Source organism: Passer domesticus, chromosome 1 (genome assembly GCF_036417665.1).
Source record: "Passer domesticus isolate bPasDom1 chromosome 1, bPasDom1.hap1, whole genome shotgun sequence".
Classification (NCBI taxonomy): Eukaryota; Metazoa; Chordata; class Aves; order Passeriformes; family Passeridae; genus Passer; species Passer domesticus.
This window is the reverse complement of record NC_087474.1, coordinates 7,973,930-7,986,175: the sequence shown is the minus strand read 5'-3', so window position 1 is coordinate 7,986,175 and position 12,246 is coordinate 7,973,930. Positions and strand designations below refer to the sequence as shown.

Here is a 12,246-nt window from a genome sequence, read left to right as displayed (position 1 = left end):
AATCTAGTGCAAATTTATCCTGATTGCTAAGTTTGTCCCATTCACTGATCTTTCTCTGCAAGTTTCATAACATCATGGTATTTTGAGTAATTCAGAGGTTTATATTTCGGCCTTATCTAATTAGACATAGTATTTATAAACAGGAATTAATATTTACCATACAAAGCCTGTTTGTTACAGTTTAATACATAACAAAAATGTTTCTTTATATTATACAGTAAAAACAAAATCTCAATGCTTTACATCTTCTGCAACTGTACTAATTTTCTGTTCTATGCAACTGCCTTTTATACGTATTAATACATTACTTTAAGAACACATCATTTGTTCACCTCATCACTTCCTCTCATCAATGCCAGTGGAATTTTATTATTAAAAATTAAATAACATGACCTATTATAAAGATATACACACAGGCATACAAGAACACAATTTAAAAAAATATCTTAACCAAAATTATGAAAAGATTGTCTTGCTTTTGATTAGCAAGATTTTACTGGGAAATACTCAACTGAGTTCTAGTAAAGACAGATTTCTTCATATAAAGCAATCTCTTATCTTGACTTAGCAAAGCTGAAATTGCATGGACAGTGTCTTACCATCCAGAGTGGACTGCAGTGGTCCTATTCTCCCCATCCTCCTGACTCTCCAGACGTGTCTGGCCGATGGCACATACAGCTGTGTGACCTCACAAATTAACAGGATTTCACAGTTAAACAGGACTAATTACACATTACAATTTACTGCTGCATACTAAATACAGAGCTGTCACATGCAGGAGTGTGTCTGAACATCTTAATTCACAGAATCACCTTCAAGACCATCAAGTCCAGCCCAGCCCTAACACCTCAACTAAACCATGGCACTGAGTGCCACATCCAGTCTTTTTTTTTTTTTAAACACATCCAGGGATGGTGACTCCACCCCCTCCCCAGGCAGGCCATTCCAGGCCATCCCCCCTTTCTGTAAAAACCTTTTTCCTAATATCCAACCTATATTTCCCTTGACACAGCTTGAGACACATTCATTTCTGCTGATCCCTCCTTACACTTGTGCCTTACAGGAGAGCTGCACAATTAACAACAGTACAATATAAATTCCCTGTATTTAAAAATACCACACAGTGTTACATTCAGCTCTGGTATTTAGGACACTGGAGAAGCTGACTTTGAATTTTGAGATATCAAATATTCTGTTTATTTTGTATTGAGCATGTGTCATGATTCAAAGGAATCTAGTCCACAGCAGGTATTAGGTTTTTCTTTTGTACACACATACACACTTTTTGAGATCAATGTCATTTTTTTCAAAAGCTCTTAAAAAAAAGCCATTTCTAGGTGAGGTAAGTACAGAAAATGCTGCTGAATTTTCTTTTATTTTAGAAGAGAATTTTCCTCACCATAGAGCAATTATATAATTTAGCATTTTTACTATGAGAAGATGCAACTAAATGCTACCAGATTTCCCATTCTCCTCTGCTATAAATGCCAATGATTTACACTCTTGCACTGTAGGGCAAGTTCCCCTTTACAGATTGGAAATGTGCTTTAACATACAATTTCCTAACAGATGCAAGACTCTTACATTAGAGAAAAGCAACATTATTCCAGGTTTTAAACCACACAATCTGTGCAATATCAACATCACCAGTGCTGTCAGGAATCAAACACTTCACCACTTTGGCAATTTGAAAATTTGGCACCTGTGAGGCTTTGTGGAAAAGGGTATGACTCTTACCTTATCTGCTTTAATGTTTTCTTGTTCTGAGAGCCAGTGATTTGGTGGACAGAAATTTCTCCTTGTATCCCTAGACTTCAACATTTTCACTAAGTTTGTGATGACCTAGATGTTAGAAACACATACATTCAGTATACATCTAACACTGTGAATAAAATTACACCATTCACAAAGCAAAAGCTTTTTTTAAAAAAATCAGTAATGTATACAATTGTCACTTATTTTTAACTCACAAAAACTTGCTGTTAGACTTAAATACCTTCAAATGAAATTAAGTAATTATGGTTCACTTGCAAGACATCAAAAAACTTGGCTTATTAAAGTCACATTCCAAAATCTAGGAACCAGGACTACATAGGATTTAGCAGTACTGCACACATGAAGTGTGGCATGCCAGTTCAAGGAAGCCCAAACAAATCATTATCAACATTAAACTACTTATTTAAAGAAAATAACACCAAGCATACACACAATGCATATCAGGTATGTATATAATGTTCTTTTATCTTCCTAGAAAAATTGAGAGGCTGAGAAAGAATGTTATCATGGTCACTAAGGTAATTTGCAATTTTAGTGTTTTTCCTGGCAGTTTCCTCCAATCCAGAAAAAAAAAAATAAAAGAAAGCAGAGAAGGCAAGCTAACAAATTCTCCACCTCAAGCAGCACTGCCATACTCAGCTGCATGCCTTCTGTCCAAAGCTGAATCAAGTTCACCCACCACTACATAAAACATCATTAAGTGGAATCAATACAATAGTAAATTACTAGGCTAAAAAGACATTATCACTGCTACAATGAACAGCCAACTGTTTGGCAATTTCAAAGTACAGCACTTGAAAAATGAGTAAGAAGAAAGTGTACACAGCTTTTCTGAAATAATCTCGCTAAAAGACAGTAATAATAGACAGGTGTCAAGAGTAACAAAGTTCAATGGGCCTTCAAAAGGATTCTGTGTCTAGGTGCTACACAAAAGAGCTTTTAACATCCAGTTTTTAAGGTAATGTCTTTATTCAAGACAGAACAAAGAAAGCTATTAAGTGAACTGTCTGATTACATGGGAATTTTCATCACCTTTCCTTTATAAAATTCAGTGCAGGTTACATGAATCACTGAAGCTCTCTGGTCCCATTACCACTGTAAGTGATGCAAATGTTTTTTAAAAATGAAAATAAAATCAGAAAAGACTATCCACATGAATACCATGAAAATACAATATTTTACAACCATCTCAAGAAACCTTAAAGGAAACAGATTAGGTGAAACTGCAGCTTCTCCTGCAGAATGCTTGGGTACTAGAACAGTAACTGAGCTGCCACCCCACCTCAGCATTCCTTTGTAAAAATTTTTTTAAGTATGTATTCCATGGAAAGGTAAGGTGTACTACAATAAAAAATATTAAAATAGGGATTTCTTTCCAATAAACTGTCCAGTGCAAGCAACATTTAAAATTCAGCAAAATTAAAAACTTGATTTCACAGGATTAACTCAAGATAGTGAAATAATTCTTTTGTTTAACAAAATCCATTTTGCATGTATGTATGTGTGTGTTTATATAATTTCACTGACTTCATATAGACACACATGTGTTTCACTAGACACCAGAGACATGGAAAATACCCAAAAGAGGTGAGGAGTTAAAAGAAAAAAGAGAAATTAAAAGCACAGATGATAAGGAAGGAATGTGCTTTTTTCCACCAGCAGCTTGCAAAAGCTTCAGCAAATATATAAATCCTATATATTTGATAGATATATTTGACATAGTGCAAAAGAAAGAAAAAGCAGTTTCTACTTGAATTTATAATTAACTACTTCAGCTTTGTTTTAATGATTTGGAAGAAGGTCATGCTGTCTGCTTACTGGCAGGAAGCAATTTTGAAGCTGCTGTCAGGAAAGACTCAGTGCTATACACAGGATAGCACTTCTTGATGGCATTAACTTTAGCCACGTTCAATTTTTATCTGTAACAACAAAGATGCTTCTAAAGAAGTAAACAAGGGAAGCTTTGCTATTATCTTCTTTTTGGGGCAGAACTGGAGCCTTCCAGATACCCTCAAGATTTAGATTTCCAATTCAGCTGATGGAAGACAACCCTGGCTCCTGAACATAGTAAGAGTACACCCAGTTTTGAGAGTTCCACTACCAGTCTAATTTCAGACTGCCAAAGTGGGACAAAGTAACTCAGAACTCTACAGCACTCTGAATGACAGCAAAATACAATCAAATTCACCTGAAACCCACCAACTTACACAAAGATTGATTAAGATAACAAACTAAAGCAAACAAAAGGAAGGTGGCATGATACAAAGTGCATGCATAAAAATACCCCTGGTCTGACATCTTTCTCAGAAATAAACACATATTGGGGGTTTCATTAGTGACCTTTAAATCAAAAGTTTATTTGGCAATTTAAAGACAAGTAATTAAATTACATTGTGCAAACATATATTAGATCAATCTGTGCAAATTACAGATTCAGTGGTGCATTAGGACTGTATTCAATGCAATCAAAACATTATCAGTTACTCTCACTGCTATTAATGCTTATGCTCATAAGTGAAATGTGTTGTAAAATCAGGCAGAATAGGCTGGATAGAGGCTACCTTAGACTTGTAGAATGAATAAGCATTCCTTAATTAGCCCATCAGGTTAAGTGCAAGCCTTAATGGGCCTTTCCTAAAGTCTAGCATGACATCTTTCTCCAAACATGGCCAAGAAGAAAGTTCCATTAGCAATATTAATACAAGCTTAGTTGATCATTTTCATTCAATTAACTTCTTTCAATTAAATAGATAGCTTGACAAAAGCAGTGATAAAAGACCTGAAGGGACAGCTGATGACTCGAACTGAACATTAGCGAGCGAGAGGTCGCCAGTATTAAACAGACTGTAAATCTAGCATTCAATTTGGAAAATGCATTTCTTCTGCTCCCACTTCTTTAATGAGCAATTTTAGCTGACTAGATGTGTTTGCTGCAGAATTTTCATGACAAGTCAAGCACTCTTTTTTTTCAGCAACAGTTATATCAGAGGTTTTTTTCTGCTAACGTTTTCAGCTTCTCTTAAGTCATGCCTTAGCTAGGATGCCACGGATAAAACCAGCAGAAAAACACTGGTAGATATCCAGAAGGAACATACATTAAATTCACATTTGCTAAGCCAGATTCACCTTCCCTTTTGTATTCCAGCAAACCCAAAATGAGGAATACCAACAGGTTTTATGAGAATACCAAAAAACCCAATACAGCATGGTACCAGTCTAGTGAAGTCTCTAATACAGAAGTACTTGAGTATTCATTAGATTTTGTTAAAATTTCACACCTATACAGAATTATGACAACATGCTTAAACACCTCAGTTAATGGGAGTCCAAGTTAAACACCATATTTTACACAGTAACTGTTTTATAAACAAGACAAGCAAGAAAATTAAGAGTTGACAGCAGGAAAAAAAAAATTGTTACAGTTCTCAGAATTTAGTTACTTGAAATTTAGCGTTTATGGCAAACAGCAATCCTCCCAAATCCATATTCCTTGTTGCAACAGCAAAAAAAATTAGAGGGGGAAAAAAAAAAACCCTAATTTCATATCTTCAACAGAAGCCTTAAAATTTTATTCAGCTATGTTCTGAAAATTGCCACCATTTACCTTGAATAACTGAATCCACCTTTTCTGTTCTGTCTGGATACATTGCTGCATTTCTGTGTTTTTTGTTACTCCAACACTCCGAAATGCTGCAATATATTCCTCACGAACCTCTGGCTTGGTTTCTGGGTAAGCCAACTTTATGATTCCTAGACACGCATCTCGAAGGCAGCGGGAGAGTATCACAAGCTCTTCTAGTGTAAAAGGCATCATTGATGATTGTCTTTGACCTACAACTACATGAAACACAAGCTTAAGTTTCCTTAAATTACTTTTAAAAACCCTAATTATTTAATTCAACTTTAACAGTCACACACATAACTGAGAGAAAAGAAACACCACCCAAAAAGAGAGCGAGTAAACATTTAGAAAGGCGATCAAATCCTGGGATTGTGTGTAGTCACAATTATTTTAATTACAATATCCCCTTATCCCCTTGATCTCTTTTGTGACTCCTGCTATGTTAAATTTACACTTTAAACTACAGGTTCAGTCCAGAAGAAGTTCACTCTCTTCACTAACTCATTAAAAATTATCATGATTAAGAACTTCCATATCAGACCCTGTGTAAAGCTAGGGTTCCCAAGGTGCAGATCATTAATTTTTCTCTCTTTTTTCTAAGTGCAATCACCATAAAAGAGCTAGCTGACAGCTGAGTACTCAGGGGACCATCAGTAAGCCAGGCCAGAAGATCCTTCCTCCCAGATGTCAGCAAATCATTGCCCAGGGAGCTCTCCAGCCTCACACAAAAACATTTTACAAAGCACCGCTATTTAGCATGTTTGAAACTCACCTTCTATTGGGTCACCAAAGAATTCATTATCATGAATAGAAATAAGTGAGTGACTAAACAAAGAACTGAAAAGGTAGAAGAGAGGGATAATTCGGCTGGAGTCCTCTAAAGACATGGGAGAGCCTCTTGAAATCACTTGAAGGAGTGGCACCATAGACCTGAAAACACAAAATGGAGTGTAAAAGAGAAGGGTAATTAAACACTCTATGACAGTACTACCTTCAGCATTCTAGTAAAACAATGTGGTAGTAGCTCCAACAGCAATATAACAATGGGGTTTTCAGTTAAATAATTATTTCCAATTCCTGGAAAAAAGTTACTCTTCACTAGTTCCTGTCACTGGTACCTCAATGTCTCCATGACAAATTAACATGCATTAACTAACACAGACTGCAGATACTTTGGAGACACAAAGCAAAGAGAATAATTCCCTGCATGTCAGCACTGAACATGTCTGTAGTGCCCCAGCTCCCAGGAAAGTGCTTCTGCCACCATCTATTTCTGTACTAGTCAGAGCATGTGAAATAAAACTCACACACTTGGGATGAGCCACCCGGAGCTTCAGTGTTTGTTACACTGATGCATGTAAGCACTCCAAGAACTACCAAATATTAAACTCATTTTAAATAAGTATTTTTTAAAATTCTGTTTCATTTCCAAGATTTTGCTCAGTTTTATGAAATCACAGGAGGTAAGTAACCATATCTCTAACTGTCCCATTCCCTTTTCACTAGATATACTCTATTTTAACAAAGAATCAGATCCAGAAATGGTACAATACATACCCTGTAATCATCCGTGTAGTCATTGAAGATATCAAATACCAAAGATGCCTCAGGAATCTGGCATTAAAGGCTAAACTATAAAGAAGCCTGCAAGAAGAAGTTAAATTAATTGGATCTTCCAAAATACTCAAAATTCACAAAACACAATGTTTCTATAACAACTTTTCAGGCAAACATTTCTCAGAAATTAACAATTTAAATTTACTTTTTCCAAATGAAAGGTCTTATTCTGATGAAATATGTTGAAAGCCCCAAAAACTGACAACTGAGCAAATAAAACCTTATACCAAAAATAACAGCTTTCATTATCTCAGCAATAAACCATACAATATAAATAACAGCTTTCATTATTTCAGCAACAAACCCTACAATATAAACTTACATGTCCAGTCTTTCACTGAATTCAACATATATTAATAAAAATAACATAACACTGAAGTAATGATCTGGGACCTTTAAAATTCTAATATAGAAAGCTACACCAAACTAGTTAATAGATCACTTCTGTTGTTCTTCTGATAGTAACAAACATCGCAATTTTTTTCCAAAGATAGATTAAAATACCTTCATTTATATCAGAACTATAGCAATTTCACTTATATACTCAGCTTGGCAGAGAGAAATAGAACATCAATGGAACAATGTCAGGACTGCTACATGTACACTAACCCATTTGCAGACTGAAAATTGTTTATTTTTTGAAAATTTCTCACTAATTTGTAAAAGTAAATGTGTAATTTCACAAGCCAGTTATACACAGGACTGACTTTAACCACATTACTTCAGACATGATTACACTATCAAAAACTTTTTATAGAAAAGAGAAATAAAAAGCTTCCTGAAACTAAAAAGTCATCCCCAGCATATTTTCCTCCCCTTGTAGGAAACAACAAATGAGACACAATCATTTGAAACAATGTCTTCTAGGAACCAAACTGGATTTCATTGACCAAACAGTCATTTTTTCAGGTATCAAAAAACAATATTCAGGTAATTTTTCCAGATGCTACCTTCCTAGGTCTCCTGATTCCTATTAGGAAGTAAGTAAAACAAATACTGAGATCAACACCTCTCAGTGGCCAATAGTTTTGCAACGTCAAAATTCTCTTTGACCAGACATACAAGAGATGGGAGCCTGGGCAATGCAAGCAGGGAGGGGAAACTACCTGCTGCCAAAAAACAAAGTATTTATTGTGGACCATGTGGAAATTAAATTTTGCCAGATGGCAAAAGGAAAAGAAGCTCACATTTCATTAAAGAAAAAAATAAATAAAATATGACTAAAGGCTTAAAAACATTGGAGAATGGTTTAACTCCCACACAAGAACACCTACACACCCTCTCAGAATCGCCCCTGGGTCCTGGCTGGCTGCTCCTCCTGCTGCCTTCCCACGAGCACAGCCCCAGTGCTGAGCCCACAGCTGGTCCCTTCCTGGGGCTCCCAGCTCAGCTGCACAGACAGGATCTGGGCTGGGATAAAGCAGCACGAGGCAGGCAGAACTCCTCACTGAGCACAAAGGATCATTTCACAGTACAGGGAGCTCTGGAAATAGACTGGGGCAGTGAGGAAAAATGGGAAATGAAACAAGCAGCCTTGAGTTTGCAGTGGGCCTCTTTGAATTTTAAATGCATAGATCACTACATTTAAAAAGAGCTGGGAGCTTCACTTATTTCAAGGAAATTGCACATTGGGAACATTACCAAGTCCAAGTCAAATCTGAAGCAACTGCAGCTAATGCCATTTAAGATATGCTTTGCTGTTACATTAAATTCTACTTTAACTATGTGGGGTTTTTTTGAAAAAAATTCAACCTGAATTTGATACATGAGAATTCTATTCCCTTCTAAAGTCACATTATTTTGACATTTGGCAAAAATTATGCATTAACATGTAAGGACAGCCTTATCATACCTAGCTAATTTAGAATAAGGATTTGTATTTTAATGGTTAAATATCTGAATGATAGCTCAGATGTCTTGGTTTCCAAAATGAGAGATTTCCTCAGTGACCTTCAGTTTTCAGCCTCATATTTAAAATGAAAAGTAATTTGGCACCTTTTCTTCAGGTCTCATGCAGCTTCCAAGTAAGAACGTGTTAATTTCACAATAATCCCTGGGAATTATGTAACAGTTTGAGCAGAAATGAACAAACATTATGGACAATGAACCTATCATCATATAATTCTTTTTTTCATTCTAGCAATGTTCAGCAGTAATGAAGGGGAAAAAAGGACAAACCTTAAGAGCTTATAATAATAACCTCTGCCTAAGTTTTAGCCATTTTTATTCCATATCCATGATTCAGGCAGTCAATTGTAGCAACTGCTCTGTTTCATGGCTCAAATCCAGAAATGCTGAATTAATTCAACTTTCACATTTCCCTTTCCTGAAAATCTGGTTAAGTACAAAAATGTACATTAGGTAGAAGATGGCACCAACAGCCTGATTCATTACTGTGAAATAACTGTAAATACAAAGCAAATGAATTCATCTGTTCTAAAGCTTCCATTCTGAAGTTTCTGTGCTGTGACCAGAAATCAAACACAGAACTGGAAACTGAACACAGAACGGTGAATTGGGCCGTGTGTCAAAAGAAATTTGCATTGCTAGATTCACCTGAAATTTAATCCATTGCAAAAGTAAAGATGGCAGAAAAAACCAGCTACCTTCCCACTCCAAGTACAGAAACTGGCTTTTGAAGTTGAAAATGAAAACTGTAATAAAAAAAAAAATACAAAAAAGAAACCCACCACAAAATGAAAGGATGACTTTGGAAAGTTGTAGCTACATAAAATCGGCTGTAATAAAGTTTCAAAATTTTTGGCTTCACACTGACAAAAAAAAGCACAGTGAAAAGCAAAAAACAACAAAGAAAAAAATGGAGAATCAAAATAGGTCAAGATCTACCTTATTTGATTTTTTTCCTTGGTAGATAAAAGATGTTCATCAGCTTAAAAACAGTCTTTCCGGGTAGAGCTACATTAAAATTACACAGTGCAAAAATTCCTGATAAACTGCAGAAGAATACACAGATGGCTTATATATCCTGAGGAAAGAGCCTTAGGAATCCACAAAGTTTAGAGATCAGCTAACATAAAGCCTGAGTGTCCATACAGTCTTGACCACATATTCCTTTAAAGAAAAAAACAAACAAACAAACAAAACAAAACCACAAAAAGAACTAGAAATAAAAAATTACAGACATTTTGATTTCTAGGTAAACTTTTGTAAAATTTAACTCAGGGGTTTTATTATCAATATTTCCACTATTAAAAAAAAAAAAAAACAAAAAAAACAAGCAGCTGAAGTTTAAATTTCTCGTATCTGGAGGTTTTGCATTTTCTTGAAACTCTCACTGAATGCCACCAACTTATTCATTGTGAGATCATTATACATGTTTTATGTAATTAATTCATTAATAGATTTTCTGTAAAGCCCAATATTAAGATTTAGCACAGTCATTTGGAAGAAAGAAACACTTCTCTGCTACCAGAAAGGATAAACTTTTTTCAAGTGCAAAAACACACACTGCCTCAGCCTCAGGCTGTGATAGAGTTAAATTCACTTCAGTGATTCCTGTTAAGTATCAATTTTAATCACACCAAATTAAATTATCTGTTCCCAAAAGTAAGTACATAACGATCATTTATTTAGAACCTTGTTTCTCTCTCTAGGTATCTAATTGTCCACAAAGGCCACATGATTTATGTCTACTTGCCAGATTAGCATTTTGGGCACCTCTGGTTTAAAAAAAAGTGTCAAATTCCTCCTGTGCAATGGGACAGATTAAATGACCCATTAAGCTTAATTTAGCTGAGGCACCACTACAAGTTAATTAGTTAAAGGCAAGATTTTCATTCTAGGTCATAAATTGGGCTCAGTTTCCCACTGAGACCATTTAAGTTAATGAAGAGAATAGAGCAGAATGAGAGGAGCTCATACAGCCTGAGACAGGTCACTGCTGCTGGGGCAGCAGATTCTGTCACTGCAGAACTGTGAGGTGGCACAGGTATGAGCCAGCAGCACAGCCACTGCTAAATGAACTGTCCTGATCTTTAGGCTGCTTTGTGCTTCTACCTCTGTTTGTACTGGACCACGAGCATAAAGCAAAGCTTAAAAAAAGAAGAAAACTGTATATGCAACAATTTTGGGTTTAAGAAAAACACAGCAGTGTCAGAACGCTGCCTAAAGAATGACCCCAGCAGCCCCACGTAAAGCCTGGGTATCTCAGCACACACATGAAGACAGGCTGCTCACACCACACCAGAGTGACATTTGCCAAACAATGCTGACCACAGGCCAAGATGAGCAGTTGCAGTGATTGAGCAGCAGTGAGGAACAGGGGCTGTGCAGCTGTTAACCCAAAGTGAGCAAACTCGGGGGCACTGGTCAGACACTGACAGCGACTGACATCCCAGCACCAGCTCAGCTTCCACCACGTAACACCCAGCTGAAATCAAGATCAAGTCTAAGGTATTAAATTACACCCCAAAATATCTTACAGAAACAGAACTTATGTGAATATCACTGATGAAATAGTCTTGCAAGTCTCTCTATAAGAGCTACAGTCCAAGGCACAAGTTTACTTTTTTTTTTTAGTAACTGTTTTTAATAATATGTATCAACTTCACAGTGAAAAGATAAAAGCCCCATGCTTTTGAAAACAAGCAGAAATCCCAAAGGCTCCTTTACAATCAGGATTTTATTTTACATCTCCAATCTGGCTTACTGAACACAGGCTACAGGTTTTTCTGTATTTTGTATTTTTTACAGGTTTTTCTTGTACTGTGACCTTCTTTAATTTGGCTTGATTGTATATTTCCAGAATTATTTCAGAGTTCATCAGAATTCCTAATAATTAACCCAAAGCAATGTGTTTTTTCAGTTATCCACCTCTGGATCCCACCACCCTGTCTACAGCATCAGAAAATAACTTTACAGCTTGCTCCTTTCAAAACTACATTATACTTGTGGACATCTTGTTTTGGTCTTGGTCTCTGTTACAAAACCAAGGAAAATACTGAGCTAATTCAGCAAGATCAATATTCCCAACATCATACAATATCACCATCATCAGTCAAATTATAAAAGTACTGAGAAGCTGCAAGGAAAAAAAAAAAGCATTCAGCTTTAACAGAGTGACACAAGTCTGTATTCTGAAATTCTCATCTTTGTCCAAGAAGGAAAAAACCTCAGAACTACTAAAACAATATTGAGGTATTTTTCATTTGCTCCCTTCTAAGACCTGTGTTGATCTTATCAAAATTTTCTTGTTATTGAAAAAATATTTT

General features: G+C 35.9%; 1 protein-coding gene across 3 annotated transcripts in view; it reads right to left on the bottom strand.

Annotated features, from left to right (window-relative positions):
- Window positions 1-12,246, bottom strand: part of UBE3C (ubiquitin protein ligase E3C) — a 70,140-nt gene that overhangs the window by 34,006 nt on the left and 23,888 nt on the right. For all 3 annotated transcript variants that reach the window (XM_064435664.1, XM_064435564.1, XM_064435593.1), the window contains 5 exons: window positions 6,956-7,042; window positions 6,171-6,328; window positions 5,381-5,613; window positions 1,738-1,842; window positions 600-687 (listed from right to left, as the gene is read on the bottom strand). In XM_064435664.1, coding sequence (XP_064291734.1) covers window positions 600-687; window positions 1,738-1,842; window positions 5,381-5,613; window positions 6,171-6,328; window positions 6,956-7,042 — 671 coding nt within the window. The remainder of the gene's footprint in view (window positions 1-599; window positions 688-1,737; window positions 1,843-5,380; window positions 5,614-6,170; window positions 6,329-6,955; window positions 7,043-12,246) is intronic.